At 39.0% G+C, this 21,786-nt stretch overlaps 1 protein-coding gene across 2 annotated transcripts in view; it reads left to right on the forward strand.

The window, feature by feature from the left end:
• LOC136678022 (coronin-1C-A) overlaps nt 1-21,786 on the forward strand; it is a 57,893-nt gene that overhangs the window by 29,694 nt on the left and 6,413 nt on the right. For both annotated transcript variants that reach the window (XM_066655776.1, XM_066655777.1), the window contains exons 3-10: nt 9,907-10,029; nt 13,961-14,090; nt 17,054-17,235; nt 18,565-18,684; nt 19,348-19,452; nt 19,591-19,736; nt 20,470-20,527; nt 21,100-21,348. In XM_066655776.1, the coding sequence (XP_066511873.1) occupies nt 9,907-10,029; nt 13,961-14,090; nt 17,054-17,235; nt 18,565-18,684; nt 19,348-19,452; nt 19,591-19,736; nt 20,470-20,527; nt 21,100-21,348 (1,113 nt within the window). The remainder of the gene's footprint in view (nt 1-9,906; nt 10,030-13,960; nt 14,091-17,053; nt 17,236-18,564; nt 18,685-19,347; nt 19,453-19,590; nt 19,737-20,469; nt 20,528-21,099; nt 21,349-21,786) is intronic.

The following is a 21,786-nucleotide window of genomic DNA, read 5'->3' on the forward strand; positions in this document are numbered from 1 at the left end:
TTGATAAACATTACGTTTGGCCACAATTATATTTTATTCACATTAAACCCATCTGATTTAATCTGTAACTGTGTAGTTATGTTTATTTAGTTATGTGTTAAATTTGTTATATTGAGTATCAGTAATTTACACAATGCTAAGATGAGCTAGTTTTTACTCAAGCAGTAAAGAGCATATTTCCCACTCCTGATATTATTTAAATTTTTTGTGTCACCCCCACCACCCTGCTGTCCCCACACACACTTTCCAAACAAATACACATACTCACTTTTCTATTCCCATACCCCTTAGTGTGTCTGAGCAGCTGTCTCTTGCCCATCTGGCCACACTGTCCTGACCACACTGTCTCTGGTGGGCCAGCTGGCCCTGGGAGGGGGGGGACTCTTTTGTTCCCATGTGCGTCCCAGCCCTGCCCAGGCCTTTGTCTACTGAAAGCTCCCCTGGGGTTCTCCAGAAACCCTCCAGCAGCTCATGCCTTCAGACCCACATTTCTGCTGCTTCAACATTCACTCAGACTTCTTGTTTTTCCAGCAATGAGGAACTAGACAAGCATCTGCATGGTAGTACTTATGGGATGGTTCACTGAACACCAGTCATCTCTCAGTTTGCACAACGAGCTGTATGTTAAGCGCTTCTGTATTTTAAACACTTCTTTTGGACTTACTGAATGCACAGGGAAACCTTATATTAAATTGATATCGTAACTATATATGCTCTGCTTACTATCTGGTAAAGATTAAAAGTTTAAAACCAACATTTTGGACAGCAAAGAGTTGTTAAGATGAATCATTTGAATGGAGCACGGTATTCCTTACATAAGAGTGGCCTAATACTTTAGTAGACATTTTGCCAGCATGAAGCTTAGCCATAGTCAAGTATTACGTCACCACACAGTGTGTAGGCTGTGCTTAGCTTTAGTCACCTCTCAATCAGCAGCATATGCATGCCCAGCAGCGCCTTTTAGGGGATTCTGGGCGGGAACATTCCTGTTTTTTTGTGTAGGAGTATGACGCGCATGACTCAGCCTAAGTGACTGAGCTACTGATAGTTTTTCCTGCTTTTCAAGACTCTGAGACCATCAGGTGTCTAGTCACATGCCGTTTCTCTCTCTCCTTTTAATTTATTATTTCTCCCTATAGCAGCTTAATTATATATTCTCTCATTATCATATGAAAGAAAAGACAGGAGATAGATTGTGACAAGCACCAGCAACAGCCTCTGCTCTAGCATTCCAGCTGTCTGTTTGGACTTTGTCCACTGTGAATGAAAAGGTTGGACCGACGGTTCAAAAGCGGATGAGACCTCATTCTCTCCTAATCACCCGCACTGTGGAGTCAGAGTGTGGGCATCCCTTGGGTGGTATGTCAGATCTGGATTCTCATCCAAGACTGCCCCAGTTTAAATTTTGGTAGTTACAGTTTTGTTGCCGCTGAAATTGATTCTTTTGATTCATGAATTTTCAGCACCACCACTGCTGTAGTATTCAATTTCCAGTCTCCATTGTGCTGGAGATGATCGAGAGTATTCCAGCATCTGCTGAGTGGAACAATGATCCACATAATGGCCTTGTCTCTTCCTGCCTGACCGACAGACTCGGTGAGAAAGAGGGGGACAGAGAAGCGGAAAGAGGAACGGGGAGATAGGAAGTCCTCTTTATATCCTGTGTTAAAACTCTGCTATACAGTAACTTGCAAACAGAAGTGTATGCATGTTTCTGCACCTCTCAAGCCTTATTATTAACTGAATATATGTGGCTGAAACGTTGGATAACCAATAATACTGATTATTCTCTAATAATTTTAGTAGTTCTTTATTGACTGATATTTTTTTTTGAGATATGAAAGAGAGCCTTATTATGTGTTATAAGTTATCAAGAAAATAAAATTAGAAATATTTAAAATCACAAAAATTAGCACTTTAGAAGCACCCAAAAAACAGGAGCCTCATTTATAAAATATTTTTGAATGTATAAAATCAGGATTTATAAAATTGACTGCTAATGTGTGCAGATATACACAAGCTTCCAAGCTAATGTCAAACTGTGTGTATATGATTTAGAATGTGATCAAGTCTAAATGAGCCCCAGAACCAAGTTTACCAATCAGTATATTGATAGCATAGGTCTTCATGAATGTTTCCCCTAAGGAGCAAATGGCAGGAAGCCATCTCACCTGCTCTTGCGTGTTAATATGTGTGTGTGTGTTGTACTGCATGTGTCATTGTCATTCCCAATCTGTATTCCAGGAGCCCCTTCCTGCTTGCTCCACGCAGGCCCCGCTCTGAAGGCTGCTGAGTGCAGATTTTACCGTATATGGTCATCCTCAGCTCCCTGCCTGTCAGCCTTCCAGCACTGCTTCCTCCTGCCTTACCATTGGCTAAGCTACAGGGCCATCGTCCAACAGATCTTCTGATAGATGTCTGAGGGGGTGTGGATTGAGGATTCCCCCCTTTCTTTTATTTGAGTCAAGTGCCTCGCTGTGTTCTGCGGTAGCTCTGCCCACTCTGAATGCAGGTCAATGGGAGATGAACGCTGCAAATTCTTAGGCATACGTTCAGGGGTGTGGTGATGGCGGTTTGGATTTTGCAGCCGTAGGCTGTTGAACATGTGTGAACTGAATGCATGCTTTGAATATGGACAGATGAAATTCCAGTCATTATTGCTCTGCAGGAAAGATGCTTGCTCTTCTTTTTTTCCCCCCCTGTATAAAGATTTCTCTTGGGGGGAAAAAAAAAACAGGATCTGACATTAACAAGACATTCTGGTCCACCTGACAGCCCCGAGCTGCTCTCTTATTTTCTCATACCTGAATGGTTACTCCCATGACTCACTCACACTAGCCTGGTTTCTAACTGGCCATCCTCAAGAGGTGCTCATCCTTGTACCAGCTCATTGGCTGTTGCCATGGGTAATGCAAAACAGCCAGAAGTCTGAATGGCTGGCTTTTGCTGTGCATGGGCTGGGGCGCAGCTGTAGCCTAGTCACCCTCTGGGTCGGCATGAACGGAAACAGGAAATGGAGATTTCCACACGGATTCCTCCCCATTTTAGGCACTAGACAGGGCATAATGAGGTTTGTCCATGTAGGACCCTTTCTTTGAAACAGATTGAATGTCAAATAACCTATGTCCTGTCTCCTATTCTCTGTAACAGAGAATAACCTGGCCTTGGCTGAATGTTTCCTAAAAAAGGATGTTTTCATAGGAAACACATCCACTAGTAGCACTACACAAACACTTCCTCACTTCCTCCATTGAGTAGAAAATTAAGGTGTCATGAGTATCAAGTATCAAACTATATCAAGTTTATTTGTAGTACACCTATACATAAATGTTGTTCCATAATAATACGTGACTTGTACATAAATATCCAGTAGTCTCTTAGCTTTGAAGTAATATTCATAATAATAAATATTGTCAAACATTTTGGTGAATGTTGTGTATTATGAAAATGTGTTCAGTTGCCATATGTTGTTTTAAATATTCCATTTGTAGTATGAGTGTTGACAATTTTCCTCAAGTGTTGACAAATAAACACAGGCCTTACACACACAGATTTGACTGGGAATTATATATATATATATATATATATATATATATATAATCCCCAGATATATATATATATCCTGGAAACTAATTTCTGCAAAATTTTAACTGTGGTTTATTTGGCCTTCCCTTATTTCTCTCTCCCATTGCCCTCATGCTGAACTCTAATGGGGACACACTGTTTGCTTTTCTCCCCCAGAGGCCAATCTCGAAGAATTTCTCGAGTTTTAATGGCTGTGTTTTCAAATCGTTAAATGTCAGGATGACAGCCCCCTTGCTCTTGGCCTAAACTTAGCAAGTGGGCTGTTAGACTGCAGTGATGTCTGGTTGCTATGCAACAGGTCTGAAAGCTTGACTGTGTCTGATGTGCTGCTTCTTGACATCTTAGGAAATACTGTGTTGGACATGGTTATGTGTATTTTAAAGACTGGTAAAAGTTTCAAAATATTATGGGTTGGCCAAGTTTGCTGGGACAGGAGGCAAAGATCAGGATGCTATCAAGTATATTGTACTTGACTTACGATTGGGCTTGCCATTGTTCTTTGTTGTCAGGTTTGATTTTGTATGTTGTTGATTATAGTATGTTTTGGGTTCCAGGGTCAGACAAGTATCACCCTGGTGACCCATGCTATAATTACTATTCTACCCTTCCTGACCTTCCTCTCAGATATCAGAGACCCAGAAAATAAACAAAAACGTGGTCAGAAAATCTAAACAGTTGCCAAAACCAAAGACCCTGTCCAATTTCTTTCATATCTACAGTAATGGACTCCACACATGGATTATATCTAACCTTTGGCTGTTTATTTGTTCGTAGATGTAGCGTAGGACTCTCCCTTTGTCTCTATTAACATACCATATTTGATTAACTTGTTCCTTAGTGATGAATTTCTGATTTTACACGGTTGTATGGCTTTCTGATTAAGAATCTAATTAAATCTAATTAAGAATTTTAGAATATTTCTTACTGCAACAATCTTACTGTAAGTAAATTTGTTGATATCATCAGATGTTCTTATCACACCATAAACACCAACTCAGATTTTTTTAGAAATTGTTCAACTACGTGCACAACGATTTTCAGCTGTTTTTCAGAAAAAGTAAACTAAGCTCACCCTGCCGTGTCTTAACAGTTTATACCTGGAGTATGATGCCATTTAAAAGTCTGACTATTAAACAATAACAAACATGTGAGGTGACTTCAGATTTTGTGATTCTTACCATGAGTTCTTACCATGCCATATCATTTTATTCCCATGTCACAGTAAACATCCCTTTATTTCCTACGTAATGGTTATACAGCATATCGGTGCTCCTAGCCCCAGGCACTGGACAGTTTTTACATAAAGTCTTCCCATCAGAATCCAAAGCTTAGTGCATCCCTCCTTAGATTTAGTGTAACTATGGACCTATGAGCAGCTCCAGGCTGTGAGCGGCTCTGTTGGGGGGAGACTGCTAGGAATGATAATGGCTGAAGGAGCACTTTAGAACGGCATGCAGGCCAAATTATTTTTAGAATAAACTTCTAAATTTACTTGTTTAATAAATGAGTGACCAAATAAAGTCTTTGTTTTGTGACAGACTACTTTAAACTTTTTGGGCACATACTGCCTACATTGAGAAAATGCATAGGCTGAAATTGTGTTAAGACCCTAGTAAATGAGAAAATGTGCTAATCTGTTATCCCAACACCCAATTACACACGAGTAACCCCTAAAATAATGGGGGCTTTTTTCACTGGTTTTGAAGTTCGCAAATGGAACTAAATGGATATAAAATCCTGAAGCTGAATGAATAACTTGCCCCAAGTGTCTGTTATTTTAAGCCTTGAATGATTGTTCCACTGAAGCAGACTTTAAGCTATCTAGTGTCAAAAAGGAAGGTTTTATTGATTTATTATTGGCATTATGCATCAGCCATCGCTCACCATGCAATTTAAATATTTATATTGACCATTAAAAGAAATCACATCTGTTGACCACTAATCTGGAGACTGTACTGTATTTGGTTCATTTAGATGTCTTTGGTTCATATGGCATTCATACTTAAACTACAAAAGAGTGTGTTTAGAAACCAACAGACCCCCACCTTCTCAGGCGGTCTCTGTCCACTTGTTTGGTGTGTGTGTTCCGGAGCGTGTTCCTGTTTTGTTTTCTATTATTTATTTATATGAAACTTTGTAAATGACCCTGTCCAGCTCCACTGGGCGATAATGCTGTGTTTGGGGCTCTGAGCCCTTTCTTGAGTTACTGAACCTCAACATACCTATGGACAACATCACGGTTTGCACTGAAAAACCAACTCTTCCTTGGTTCCAGTTGGGAATGAACTTTATTGGTTCGCGAACCAGTTTGTTGGTGGAAACACGCTGAACGTTTCCAAATTTAGTTCGCAAACTGGAACCGTTCCGATTCCTCTTTGGTGGGAAAGGGCTATAACAGAACAATTGCACCAGGGTTTATTTTAAGTGAACAAAAGCCGACAAGTCTGAAAACACACGAAGATTCATTCTATTCATCTATTTGAGGCTACTTAATCAAATCGAATTTGAGATTACAAGCTTGCTATATGAGTTAGCTACATTAACCTTGAAGACTCAGGGGCAAATTGTTACAATTTGATTTGTGCCTGATCATTTGCTTTAAATGTTCATTAACACATTGGTTTTGAGATTTATTTAAAGCTCCTACCAGTCCATAAACGGCCTCACTGCTGGGCTCTATGGCATTTAGAGTAAACAGAGGTTCTTTCCTACTTGGAGGAACAGGGCTGATTAGATGGGGTATAGGAAAGTGCTGTTATTTAATTTTTAGCTATTGTATACAAAGTATGAAACACGTCCTATTACCCCAGAAAACTGTGTTAACTTGTGACTTTAAACTCCCAGTAAATTAAGCACACCTTAAACTCCCAGTAATCAAGGGATAGAAGACTGTAGAAAGTCTAACATAAGCTGCCATACTCAAAGTAAGAAATGGCTTTATCAGCATTTATGGTTTCTTTCTCCTCATGACTTTCAGCAGATTCGTGCAGCTCAGTTTAATTGGCAGGTTTGGATCTGTTTGGATGCTTGCCCTGACCTCTTTGTGGCATGTGCTTGTGTGTGAGAACCGACACACACTATCTCACTCATTCAAATTGACACACACACACACACACACACACACACAAACTCAAAACCAAGGACCATTTGACTTAAATTTATAAGGGTCCAATCCAGTCCAATGTTAAGGGTTTTTTTTTAAACACTTTTTTATATTAACTTTAAACTATTATTTTTAACAGTTATTGTTCTTATAGTGAGAACATGCAAGTGTATATGGATGGGCACTTCTTTTAGCTAATCAAGTTTGAGCTGCACTTAAGATGCATACATAGAGATGTCAGACTCGACTTTGACTCGTACCTAATGACTCCTGACTCGAAAAATAAGCGTCTCACCCCCCTCTCTCTCTCTATCTGTATTGACCTTAATTGATTTGGGACACAGCACGCTTTTTTCCTGGATGATATTTGATATCTTAGCTTACTCTGGCTTGACATAGTTACTGTACAGACATTCTCAGACACAGACGAGAATCTGATACCTTCAGTGCACTAATCTGGCTTCACTGTCAGGATTCTGCAAGTTGCATTCTGATTGGCTCTCTGTACGTCCGTGAACACGTACTTCCGTGTATCGTTTTATACTGGCTGTGCTACTGGTCTGATGGAAAGTCTGCCTCCACACATCATGCCAGAATAGCAGACCTGTGATCAGTCATTTTGCGCGTCAGTCAAATTTCTGCAGTAGTAGGTGGGTGTTGGCCCTTTAAGTGTCAAAAGGTACCAGACTTTCCATAGTCTGGCAATGTGAGACTACTGTTCACTTGACATGTTGAAATATATATATATAAACTTGATTCTGACTACTCGTGACTTGACACTGACTTTTGTATTTTGTGACTTGTGGACATCTCTGGTGTATCCCTTGCTATGTCTACACTGTTTCACTGGGTGTTTTCATTTCATGTTTTTATTGCTTTTACTATATTAAGCATTCCTACTCAATGAGATGGTGGGGGACACATGTTTGATGTTTGTTAAAGGTTTGGTGGTGTCTGCCTAGTAATGGGCACGTGTAATGCTTACGCAATGTCTACCGAAGATTAAGACAGCCTAGTTTCATCCAAAGCGGAGAATTTTCTGGCAACACTGCAATCTTAAGTTTGTCCCTGGACATGGTACATGTACCTTGTGTTCTGCCTACAAGAGCAAGATTAACCTACTTAGAAAGCAAACTGGTAAGGATTTATGTTCCCTGGGGCTTTAAATCGACATCATCATCAGCAAATTATGTTTGCGTAGTAGCTCTTTCATAGAGCTGTAACCCTGCCCAGACATGTTGCGTGCAAGCTTAAATTGGCATGGTGGTTTGTTTGTGTGTCTGTGTGGATGCTGTTTCTTTTTTTACAGCAGGTCAGGTTATGTTTTATATAGAGTTGGATTTAGTGTTTTTCCAGTGAGGTTATTACCCCAACTGGCTTAGCATGGTGTCCAGCAGTGGGAACCAGGGACCAAAAAGCCGTAATGTGATCACTTTTACACACACACTCTTCTGTAGTGACTGGGTGCCTAATCACCTGCTCACGCGCCCCTTCTCATTCATTGTTGAGCAAGAGGCCAAAGGTGCCTGGCCCAGCACTCCCAGAGGGAGCTGATGTCATCAGGATGTCAGCTGGTGGCGAGCAAATCCGCAGGCTTTCTTTTATTTGGTGCCTTTTGTGTGTGAGAGAGTGAGTGAGTGGGGAGAGAGGGTTCACTGATGTGGTTATTCTTGCCCATTAAGTCCTACTACAATACTACTGCAATGCTGTATATTGTGGGATATGTTCCAGTATATACCTTGTCATGATTTATCTCGCATGGTCTGCACTATATATAATAACCCCCCCCCCCACACTTCATCTGTATACATAAGGATAGTTTTAGAATATTGCTCTTTACAAGAATATTTCCAAAAGAAATAAAAGATTTTTCCTAATTTTATATTTAGGCTACACCTTCAGATTGCTCATTCTTACTCTCTAAAGGCCAGGTTCTTATTCTCTCTTTCTCTTACAAATTCTTTAAATTATTACATTTGTTTGACTTTTTGTTTTCTTTTTTTTTGGGCTATGTTTTTGCATTTACAATATAGGCATTTCACAAATGTGCATATGCAGAATGACTTCGAATTAAAGTCCTGTTAGAGTTAGGCTAATGCAGTTTGAGTTTTGCCTGTAGAAAACCTCTAGAACGTACGCTGGTACACTACGCTAAATGTTTGCAGATGTGACACTTTAGGGTTTGCTGTTTTTTGGACTCGTCACATACAAAACTCTATTGCTGAACTGTATTCTCTAACTGTATTCACTTCTATATATCCCTGGCTTCTATTTTCTCTTGTTTGTCTATAACCTTCCACCTCTGTCTTTATATTTCAAGATGCTGAAAGCACAAAGAACAAACCGTTGTGCACTATTTGGCGGACTTATTTACACATTCACAAGTCTGCAATGTCAGTATTATGATGATCAGGATCATAAGAGTTTCTAAACATGTTGTGCTTCTCCGGTCTGGTTTATATAAGGGGGGTCAGTGAGGAGAAATGGTAATATTGCTCAATTTCACATGTGCCTGCACATATACCTTAGAACAGCTATAAATTTTCTTGGAGAATCTTGGGTCTGACCTTCTGCAGTCCAGTACACAGTCCCTCTTGAAGCACTCATTTACACGTTCTGAAGGAATTTGACCATAAGCTCATTCCAGAGGAATTCGGTTACACTGAGCCAGGCCTATCATGCGGTTCTGTGATTCAAGCGGTATGAAACCCGAAAGGACAAAAGCATGACACTGAGACAAACATCCGAAATCAGCCCACACACACACACACTACAGTCATAAAAGATTACGATATTTTCAGGAAGGCTGCCAACATCCAGGCATCATGGAGCTTTGTTTGCATGCATAAGTAATTCCTCAAATATGAAGAGTTTCTATCCTGACCATTTGATAGGGATTTATTTGAACGGACCATCCCAGAGTGCAAATTTGGCTTCATTCCAGTCCTACTTCACAAGCGTATGTGTAAGTAAACACAGGCATGTTAACAAAAGCTGTGCTGGTAGGAAGTGCCATTGTTCATGAGTGCATATTAGAAAAGTATTATTTTTCAGTTTTTGGGGTGGTTGTGTGTTGCTTATTCTCAGAGTATTTACAAATTTTGAAGTGTGCTATGATACGGACATCATTCTTGAATGTATTGGTCTCGTTTCACAGAATAAAATGTATTTCCCTTATCTAATATCTTCCCCTCCTTTTTTTTTTTCCCCTGCTGCAGACGGGTCGCATAGACAAGTCCTACCCTACGGTATGTGGACACACAGGGCCAGTTTTGGACATTGACTGGTGTCCCCACAACGACCAGGTCATTGCTAGCGGGTCGGAGGATTGCACTGTCATGGTATGTTCCATCTATCATTCTATACATTTGTCCAAGAAATTAAGTCCCTGAATACAGTGAGTACATGCAATTTTTATTAGATTACAGATTTCCACATATGAATAAATATAAATTATGTTGTATTAGAAATGTATAATGCACCATTAAGATCTAGGTTCTGTAATTCCATGACTTGTGTAGTGCAATGCGTAGGGTGTTGCTCATACTTGGCCTCCTACTGGACTGGTATAATATTGCAACTGTTTTCATATTTGTGTGAAAGGGGATATTTTTTAAAAAATGGAGGGAGTAGAAATCAGTTTTTAGAAATGATTGTATCTATGTGTACAGGGCCCAAGTCCTCATAATATACACTGGAGCGTGTTATTACAGCCATAAAGTGTAACTTTGGTTGTACTCTAGCCATTATAGCCACAGCAGCTGACAAAAGCACGTATTTCCAGAATCAATGTCTAATGCTAATAGGCTTACTAATCTAAACTTAGTGTGTGTGTTTTTTTTATATATATATATATATATATATATATATATATATATATATATATATATATAAACTTCTAAGCGTTTCTTTTCTAGTCTGCTAAGGCTGAGTCATTTTAATTATGAGTGTTAATTATGGATTTGTTGACAAGTGATTACTATATACTTTTGAATTTCCTCTTTGTGTATGCAAGTTGATTATCTTGTATATAATCTCCTCTGAAATATCTCCCAAAAATGGACTGGTTTGATTTAAAATAACACGAATGAAATGTGGGTTCTGATTTTTCGCAGAGTACTGTATCCATGTCATTTCTAATAGCCAGATGATGTACATTAGTAAAAGCACTCATGGGTACCACCCACACAGTCCATTCACATCTGAATTGGCGGTAACCCTATAGTCGTGACTCATTTAAAATAGCTGCCGATAAGACGGCAGCGATGGGCCTCTCATGTGTGACTTGAGATTAATTTAAGCTCTGCCATGTTAAGCTCTGCTTGTATCCTTTTCTAGTAGTTTTAATTTAATATGTTATAAGATTATCTTAGTCCGTTTTCTAATTGTTTTTTATTTCCTCCCTAAATTAAAATGATATCTATATAGACACAGCTCCACCCTAGCTGTATTCAGGCTCGTCAGCAAAAAACTAAAACTGCTCACTTACAATGAAGCATGCCAACACCACAGCTGATTTTGTCAGCTTCTTTTTGACAACCTCTATGATTGTCTGGTTACCTCATACTCTGCCCTTAGCAGGTTAGCAAGCGGAGCCACAGTGCAGTCGTGCAAATACTTTAATATCCATGCCGAAGTTTCGAAGCCCTAGAAATGCTATTTGGAACAGCCCTACAGGTTATTAGGTTATATGTTTCTGTATGTGAACCTCAGTGGTGGAAAATGTATAGTTGTATAATTTCGTTTAGTTGATGTTAGGGAAGTTTTCTTTGGTTATGAAGATTATGAAGAGAAAGTACTTAAGCATTGCTGCCTATTGCCACTAACCTTCCTTTTACATAGGCCTTTTCCACAAACATGGAACAGGTTCCGTACCTATTCCCACACCTAATTTTAAATCGTTCGGTGCATTTCCACCTAAATAGATTCTGGAACTAGAAAAGGTCCTTCCTGTTTGGAATCAACAAATGATGAGCCCTTCAGCATGAACCATGGTATTTTCTGTGGGTGTGTCAAGCTAAAGAAGCTCAAAGTGCACTCAAATTGTGATTGACAGGTCGATTTTCAAGCCCATGCAAGTTGATCACGATAAATCATGGCTACTCTAGTTATAGCGTTTAAGTTACTATAGCTGCGTCATTCTGTATCTCCAGTGGTTCGCTAACCAGTTAATCAGGGACATTTAACGTCGTGGTTACAGAGAGTTTTTGTCCGTACATTCTGGCACGCTAATTCGCGTCCCTGACGAATAGCGCTGCTCTGTACTGTCTCTGCCCTGCCTGAGCCAACATGGCAGCAGAGCTGGTGGTTTCAGTTTCAAAACAGGAAATATTATACAAATTTTTCATGCAGATTACAAAATACAACACAAGTGAGATACTGTACCCCAGTGTTCTGTCAAATTGTGCTATGTTGTGGAAATGTGCTACCATAGTGTACTTTAAGTACAGCTGCCTAAATAAAGCAGTAGGTAGAATATTTTGCTAAGCTAAAAGAAGCACATCAGAAAATGCTTCCAACGGAATTATAAGCAGGAGATATGCACAGTCTAAATCCTACGTAGATAAAGTCTTTACGGTGACGATAAAATAATTAACAATTTATCCTTGCGGGTTGTTTCTTTGCAAATTTGATTCGGCATGTACACTTTAGAACGCTGAAGCAAATAACAGTAAGCTAAGATTGTATAACAGTATAACGCACCAGAAGAAATCAGATTTACCTTTAAAATACACAAAACATTTTAAATTGTGGGTCTCAGCATGGGTAGAGCTCCTATAGGATAAGTATCGATTGGTAGCACGACTTGTCAGAACACTTGTTTAGCATTTGCAGACAGTTCCATTTTATGTTATTGGAGGCTAAAGGGACATATACAGATGTTATTTAAAGTTGCCTAAGCATGGCATTTGTGCAGGTAGATCTTTCATTTGTTTAGATTTTTAACGTGATCTTATAAGTAAGAATAGTTGGTAACCACTGATGGACCCACTGGGGCACTAAATTCAGCCCACAGCAACACTAGAACAGAATTTGCTGTACAAAACTTATGACAGGGTTTGGGCTAGAAGTTGAACCTGAAATTCTTTTTGAAGAACACCCACAATATTGCTTGGAAACAACAGAATAAGATGTTATATTGCTCACCCCTAACAGAGAGTAGTCTGAGAGTTGCATCTCCATAGCAAACATTTTAAGTAATATTTTAGACTGTTGAGCAGTTTTTTCCTCCATGTTGCTCAAAATCTGCGAGTGAATTAAGCCCAGCCTTAAACTATCTTCTATTGGCTGATGCACTATTGTGTCAGAGTGCGTTATATCAAAGTTAAACTCTGAACTTTTTAAACAGACATCAGAGAATAAATTTAACACATTGCCCTGCGTTCCTCTCCTTCATCCATGAATGCATTGCTCTTATTAAAATCAAAGGCAAGATGTGCCAAGATTTATTTATTCATTTATTTATTATTATTATTTATTTATTTTACAAGTACAAATATGTTTGTTAACACAGCCTTAGTCATTCTCATTAATTAAACCCTATGGTGAATCATGGCCATTAAACCATACTGTTTACATGATCATAGCATAATTAGATTATAAACCTTAAATTAATGTCAGACCACATGGTTTCAGAAAAAAAGGTAGTTACTGGAATACAAAACACAGATTACATGTAAGGCATGTTGTACTTTCTAAACTGACTAGTACACAGATAATGGCACAAGGGAACTTGTTTGGCATTACTGAGATTAAGACGGAGGTGCGGTTAGAGAGACAAAACTGGGGTAGAACTTGTCAGGGGGAGATGGAGGCAAACAGAACAAATTGCAAGTGTAAGTGAAAAGAGGAACAGTGGTTGAGATAAAAAAAAAAATACTGAGAAAGTAGTAAATAGGAGAATTTGTTGCAGTTCCCTCTGTGTTCACTGATTGGTAATGGGGATTTTAAATGTTTTACCATATTTGGCCCATCATTTGTACTAAACAGTGTAGTTTTTTTTTTTTTTTAATCATGCTTGTCCCTGTGATTTATGTACTACCGCTAGAGCAACATAGCTCACAGTAGGAGTACTGATCTAGGTTCAGATTTAGATCCCCTACATCAGCAGTGCAGTGATGATTAGATTGCAATCCATACACTCTGCTGCCCTCTTCTGACTGACTGTTTAAGTGCATATTTACACTGTTCTCAAAGCTATGTCCTGGAATATATAAAAACTGATTTAAATTATGATTTGAGAGTCTTGTTTCTTCTTGCATGCTTTTTCAGGTGTGGCAGATTCCTGAGAATGGCCTGGTGACCTCCATGGCAGAACCTGTGGTGGTGCTGGAGGGTCATTCAAAAAGAGTGGGCATCATCACCTGGCACCCCACTGCCCGCAATATTCTCCTCAGTGCAGGTGATTGACAACACCTGCTCCAACACTAATATACTGTCCATTTAAGGTTTTGGAATGATTAACAATATCTTTGTAAATGTTGGTAAATATGTTTGATTTACACTCTCTTTACTGCCTCTTTGTAATTAGCAACTAACGTTTTTATAGTTGAATTATTTTAATAGCACAAAATCAGGTTCAAAGTTAGTTAACATTGGACAAACAAGTTCATAATTACCATTGTACATATCGCACCAGAGGAAGAAATACAGGTTAAAAAGAGGAGTTCATAGCTAATATGTATAGCTTATGACTATTCTTCAAGATAATGTCAGCATTTGCCATATCTGCCAAAATATGTTATTTCTGATACTAATTTTTCCAGAGGAAGTACCTCAGCCAAATAGAACATGAGGAGTTGACCTTAATAGTAATAAATTTTATTTGAATAGTGCTTTTCAAGAACCCAAAGCGCTTACAAAATAACTAAAACAAAGAACATCACAGCAATAAAGAAAACAATACAAGACAACACAAATAATAATGAGGGCATGTAGTGGCAAATGAACAACACAGGGCCAAAGTGTTAAATCGTGTCCTATAATTAGCAGTCATTGTAGATAATGGCAGTTTTAGCAGCTGGTAGCTTGAAATTGGCTGCCATGTCGACACAGCAGCAGAGTGAACAGCCAGCGGCATAAGGTTGCGCTCACTGCCGCCATCACCACCAGCAACCGGGACAGCGCCAGGTGAACGTCCCGCTGCCAAGCAGCGCCATAACGACACACTTCCCGAAACAGCAGCAGCTAGCTCCGGTGTTAGCAAACCATTGCCTGTCAGACTGTTTCAGTGGGTCCCTGGTCGTCATTTGTTACAGACACAAACCACAGGTGATGACAACGTACTTCTCTGTCCACAGTCCAAGCTGAAGAATACAGTTTCTCCTAGTCAGCTGTTAGCTTTGGAGATAGTAGACAGCTAACCATCAGGCAGCGATGGAGAATCCCGTACACACCTAGTCAGAACACTCAGCTGCACAGTAGGGAAACCTGCCGCACTCTGATGCCCTCATAAATAAACACAAATATAACACAAATAAAGATAAACACAAACCGAACAAACACAATCAAAATACGAGCCAGGCACAGGGAGAAGCTGCAGTCAAGCAGACAGACCATAAAAGTAAAGTACATTTCTTAGCCAGGGACATTAAATTAATGCTATGATTTGTTGTTGAGCTCTGGTTCTATATCAAAGGTACTTTTCCGATAATAAGCTGAATATATATTTTAAAATATTTAGTGGTATCCTTATGTACACAGCAGCAAAGTTGCTGTACCATGCGTTTTTAGCCGTATACTCTAAATTATCTTTGCAGCCTAACAGTGGTGGTTTTGAGAACACATCCAGTGAAGGGGGAATGCCTCAGTGCCAGATTTTCTTCTGCTCTTCCTTTACCCTTTTCTGTTTTCCCACCCTTCTATACTTGTTTGTTCTTTTAAGAGGCTAGCTTCATAATGTTCATAGTTTGTATCATCATTTTACCCAGAAAAATCTTAATTTCTAATAATGTTGCATTCATATGCATCACACACAGTTTGTCCTATCTGATCTTTGTAGCTATATCTTTTTGCAATTTAAATAAAGTTATATGCTCTTATTAGCTTTATAATACATTTCTCTAAAGGGTGACCCTGTGTGACTACTAGTGATGAAGTAACTTTGCAGATCGAATACCATGGTACAGCTTGGGTACAGAAAAATGTAATATTTCAAGATATATTTGTGAGTAACTGAATGAGGCACACTGACATGATTCATGTGAAATTACACAATCTGTACCATGTTTTTTTCAATCTGTGATGGTAATTACTTCACTGGTATTTCCACTTGTGTTTTACTGTTACTACAGATATTAGAGATAGCTAATGGGACTGTTTTTAGACACAGCATCACCCATTATCAAACCAAATCCTCCAAGTACCAGCTATGATTTTTACCACAGAAACATGTGGTAACGTGGTTCTTTCTCTCTTCTGTGTTCTTTCTCTTTTGCATGTTTTTTTTTTTTTGCTTTTTATTTATTTTTAAATTTGCATGCATAACACAAAATTATCTAAAATAATTGCTAAAAATTATAGAAAGAAGATACAAATAACTAGGCCTAAACCAAATGTTTTAAACACACTTATACATGTATGAGATCATAAATTTATGGGCAATATGCATTTTGAAAGAGAAAAAAAATGAGAAGAGGTCAATTTAATATCAGTTATGTGCTTTAATAGGCTAGAGGTGAAAACAGCTTGGAGCTTTGGGCAGGTGGGGAAGGAGGGGAGGCGCTGTGTTAAACCTTGTTTTAGGGCTGTTATGATGCAAAGAACGGCCATGTTTTCCTTCAGCCGAGTGTTTTCTTCTATTTTGTCTTCATGTGTACAGCATTCTCAAATTGCTCAGGTCTGTCTGTAGCCTTCGCTTATGCAGATTATCAAAAAACTGGCGGATCGCGTTCCCTCCTTGGAAAAAAAAAAGCAGAGGAACGCTGTGTCCCTCAACCCACCATTCCCTTACAAACGGTGAATGCGTAGCATGTATTTTTCTACAACACAAATTAATTTCATTGGGGCATAATTATGAAAACTGTGAAATATTATGTAATTTACACACAAACATTAGATTTTCAGATATGAATAAAATCCTTAATTAAGTAGTACATTTTTCTAGGTCAACTAGTGGTATGCGTACCACAGTTTGAGGACCATTGGTCTAAGGGATAGCTAATGGGGCAATCTGACTTGATATGTTTGACACTCCTTGTGTCAAACTTACTCCTTGCTTAGACTGGAAGTAAGCAAAGTTAGAAAATATTATATGAGAATAGTGACACATGCTGTTTCTCAAGTATTTTATAAAACAACACACACCCTGACAGTGTTAAGTGTGTATTTAGAACTGTTTGTATCGTTGTGTTATTCTGTGTGCAGGTTGTGACAACATCATCATGATCTGGAACGTGGGCACAGGTGAGGCCCTGATCACTCTGGAGGACATGCACCCAGATGTCATCTACAGCGTGTGCTGGAACCGCAATGGCAGCCTCATCACCACTGCGTGCAAGGACAAGAAAGTCCGGGTTATTGACCCACGCAAGGAGGAGATCACTGCGGTATGGACTCTTCGATATGTCTTCTGATTTTTTCTCTCTCTCTCTCTCTTTTGTGAATGCCATTGTGTGGAAATCTTTTTGTTTAGCAATTTTTTTACTTTAGATTTTTAAATAATTATACATTAATACATGCACAAGTTTGTTTCCTATCCAAGATGTGTACTTTAGAAGTTAACGACACATGCCAGTCTGACTAGTGGTGCCCATAATTTTTCATACAGCTGGATGTAGCTGGAAATGTATCTTTTGTGATGACTAGAAAAATGCATCCCCAGTGGAAGTGGAAGATTACCACCACCAATAAATGCTTAAGTAAATATTCATTAACATCATTTGTCTTCAGGAAGGTCTCTAGATATGATTGGTGTGGTTGCAGACTACATAATGAACACAAAATATTAAATACTGCCTGAAAAGTCAAATATTTGTATCTAGACGCAGATACTATCAGTCAATTGCTGAGTTTTGAGAAAATTGGGTAATTCAGACTGTAATTTTGTGTGTGGAGGAGAAATGTAATGGTGAGTAAATAGTGCCTTAAAGGTAATAAAAACATTGAACAGAAATATTGGGTTTTTTTTTGTTTGATGTGTCTTAATTTCTTGTCTTTTTTCTGTTTCTCTCATGGCACATCGAGAAAGCTGCCTTTTCTGAATGCATAGAATCTTTCAAACTCCTATGTAGTGCTGGGCAATATGAGCGCAAAACAATAATCACGACTAACTTTACATTTTACCACGATTACAATTACTGAAAAATTTTGTTTTTGTATTTTTGACCCTCATAGTTCAGTGATGAGGCTTGTAACTTCTTTTTCTTAACTTTTTTTTCTTCAGTGTTGTCTTAATTATAGTCAAAACAAAGCACGTCCAAACCGCAGTTTTTTTTTTTTTTGGGTACGAGCTGCTTGAGTCGCTTGGTTGGTCTCTGTGTTTAGGTTGCGTCCATGTGGCAGATGGGGGCAGAATCACGTGACTACAGATTGGTAGATTGATTTTAAAGGGACAGTACGTAGACACGTTGGGGACATAACAGAATATATACAAGATTATGTCGATTAGAAGTTCTGAATGTCAGTTTTTATTCATTTTCAATTAATTGCCAAGCCCTACGGCATTGTTCAAACCCAGATATTCAGAGACAGATCTTACCTGTCTTGACTGTATGCAGAGTTCTATAAATCAACTCTTTGAAAATTACACATCATGTGTGTGATATTGCACTGGGAGCTTCTGCCGTGTAATCGGGAAAACTGATGACAAAATGGTGACATCATGACCTACTCCACCTTCTGCATGTTAAAACGAGTCTCTTCCTTGTTCCTGCCAGGAGAAGGATAAGGCTCATGAAGGAGCAAGACCCATGAGAGCTATCTTTCTTGCCGATGGGAACGTCTTAACCACTGGCTTCAGCCGCATGAGCGAGAGGCAGCTTGCACTCTGGAACCCGGTGAGTTCTAGGCTAAAATAAGAAAGGCTTTTTCTCATTTACCTTGCAGATGTGCATGGAATGTTATGTTTGTCAATCCTGCTCAACTGTGACATTTCCTTTCAAAACTCATGCAAATAACTTGGGTTCTTTTCAAGACTTTATGGTTTACTCAGCAGTGCTCAACAGTTTATAGAGAGCTCTCTCTGGTTTTTCATCATTGTAGCAATCAGAGATGTCTAGTAACCATCATTGCATTACTAGGTTCATATCATTGCACCATTCATCATTACACATCTATTCCAACAGACCCTTCTTTGCTGATCAGGCTTGCAAGTTTTTGAAAGAAGCCAGTAATCACTTACCAATGGTGTTCTTTCAAAATATTAAATTCTCCTCCCGGATATCTTGGCATAGAATTAATTTCGTGTGTCACTCATTTATGTTCAGCAGAGTTTGGTTTTAACAGATCTGTTATGTAACATATCAGGTGTGTTTGAGTAGGGAATTTACCCAAGCAATCCTGGGCTATGGCCCTCCAGAACTGGAAGGAAGCATCACTGATGCTGAGTCTATGTTTGGAATATGTGTATTGTATTAAATGTATGTATATTAACATTATATGAGCATTACTCATTAACACTGTTTCTTTGTTGCTTTGTTGACTTTTGGTTTATTTTCCAGCAAAACATGGAGGAGCCGATCTCAGTCCATGAGTTGGACACTAGTAACGGAGTCCTCCTGCCCTTCTATGATCCAGACACCAGTGTGGTCTACCTGTGTGGAAAGGTAAACATGCTCCTTTGCATATTGGAAGTTCTTGTGTGCTTTCCCTCATGTAGATATTGCTTGTAAGATCTAACCTGAGGTTAGAAACCCGAGGTTTCTTTAAAGCTTGTAACTTGTCAATGTTTTGTGTGTTTCCAGGGTGATAGCAGCATCCGTTATTTTGAGATCACGGATGAAGCTCCTTATGTGCATTACCTCAACACTTTCACCACTAAGGAGCCTCAGAGGGGCATGGGCTACATGCCCAAGAGAGGCCTGGATGTCAACAAGTGTGAAATCGCCAGGTGAGATGTTTTTTGTGTATTTGGGCTGGTGAAACAGTGGGTAAAATATTTGCAACTTAATTAGTATTTATGCAGAGGTGGCAGCCAACTGAGATCAAGCCTGACTTGCCTTTTGGAGCCAGTATGAAACGCTTGATGGACAAAGTTTATTATTTATTTATTTATTTTTTGAATGATTAATCTGGCTCTCAAAATATGCCTGCCAGTGTTCTGCCAATTCTTATTTTTTGACTGCAATAATCTGGACTAGTACTTGCATAGTTATTACAGATATTAGTTTGATTGTTGTATGTTAAATTCATTTTCCCCCCAGCAGCAGTGCTACCAAAATGGTTTGGTTTCTGAAATTGTCTTCTTTTTTTTTTTTCTGAATACACATCTGCATTTCAAAAACCTTTGCACAGGAGATCCTTTAGAGGGCGTCATTGAGCCACAGTTGAGAAATACAGGTTAGGTAGGAGTCTTGCAATTGCCACTTTAGATTGCAAAGGCATAACTCACATATTTCTTGAGAACACTGAATGGTCTGTGAATTGTATATTGAATTGTATGTGAATTGTGATAATAATCGCCTGATTAATGGGACTAGCTAGTATATTCATTTAATGAGGAATCAGTGTCCAGGGTTGTATCAGTGATTCATTGGATTTGTATCAGTGTGGATAGTGGTTCCTAAATTGCCGTCAGTCTAAGCATGACATTAACAATGTTTCTGTTTTTTTTTTTTTTTTAGGTTTTACAAACTGCATGAGAGGAAGTGCGAGCCTATCGTCATGACAGTGCCAAGAAAAGTGAGCCATTATATTTCTTAACCATTTTAATTTGCAGTGCTCCTACAGTCATTCTACACCAGAGGGCACTGAATAAACTGGAATTCACAAACCTAAAGAATTGCTGGATAGAAGCTCTGACTTTGGGTCCTCCCTTGACACTGAGAGGAGGAATATCCTAGTTTAGAATTTGCTCTTAGAATCCTTAGAAAAACATGTCTGTAATACCTTTGGGGAGTGTCAGTTAAATAGAAATATTGCAGATAAGGACTTTAATAAAATGTCAGAGGTGGAATTTCTGGCATTACAACTTGACGTACTGTTTCACAGCATTTTTTTTTCTCTGTGCATGTTACTGCTGTAAATTCTCTAATTTCAGCTCATGAAAAGCCTGGTAATTGATTTGAATTGTGTTGGAGATCATGGCATTGGGTAGCAGTCTGGAACAAAAGTGAGACGATTCATTACTAAATAGCTCCTCAACCCACAGGGACAGGAAAAGGGCTTATTAGAATATAACAGGCTGCTTTTCTGCGTCCACATTTGCTGCAATATCTCATAACGTGTGCTGTGACTTCTCTGGCTCTCTGTAGTCGGACCTGTTCCAGGATGACCTGTATCCAGACACAGCTGGTCCGGACCCTGCTCTGGAGGCAGAGGACTGGTTTGATGGCAAGAGCGGCGATCCCATCCTGATCTCGCTTAAACACGGCTACATTCCCGGCAAGAACCGTGACCTCAAGGTGGTCAAGAAGAATATTCTGGACAACAAGCCCAAGCCCAGCAAGAACACTGAGCATGCCAACCCTGCCACCAAAACAGCCACCTCAGCCCCATCTATTGTGAGTGCTCTAAAACTAATGGCAGTATCTGTCTCTCTCTCTCTCTCTCTCTCTTCCGTCTCTTTAACTCTTAGCCCTGATCTGCATTCCCCTCTGTTTATGGACACTACCTGTTTGTCACCGCCATGTAACATGTATTTGCATCTGCCTTCCTAGCTGCATTAGAAACTTAGTTTTTCATATATATGCTTTAAATGTAAATATAGTAAATTCAGTTACTTTATAATTCACCCTTTGTTGATTCACAGTTATTATAAAGCATGAAAAAATAGAGTATTAGAACATTTCTGAGATCTAGTACCTCAGAAAAGCTTTGGCATGTTTAGTTAAAATTAAAATAAGATTAAAAGATTATTATACACATGATCCTGAGATTACCTAGCCAGTGCCAAGTCTCTGCTAGATTGGTCCCAAGCAGTGGAACTGCATTCTGTAGAA

The sequence above is a fragment of the Hoplias malabaricus genome, chromosome Y (genome assembly GCF_029633855.1).
Source record: "Hoplias malabaricus isolate fHopMal1 chromosome Y, fHopMal1.hap1, whole genome shotgun sequence".
Taxonomy (NCBI): Eukaryota; Metazoa; Chordata; class Actinopteri; order Characiformes; family Erythrinidae; genus Hoplias; species Hoplias malabaricus.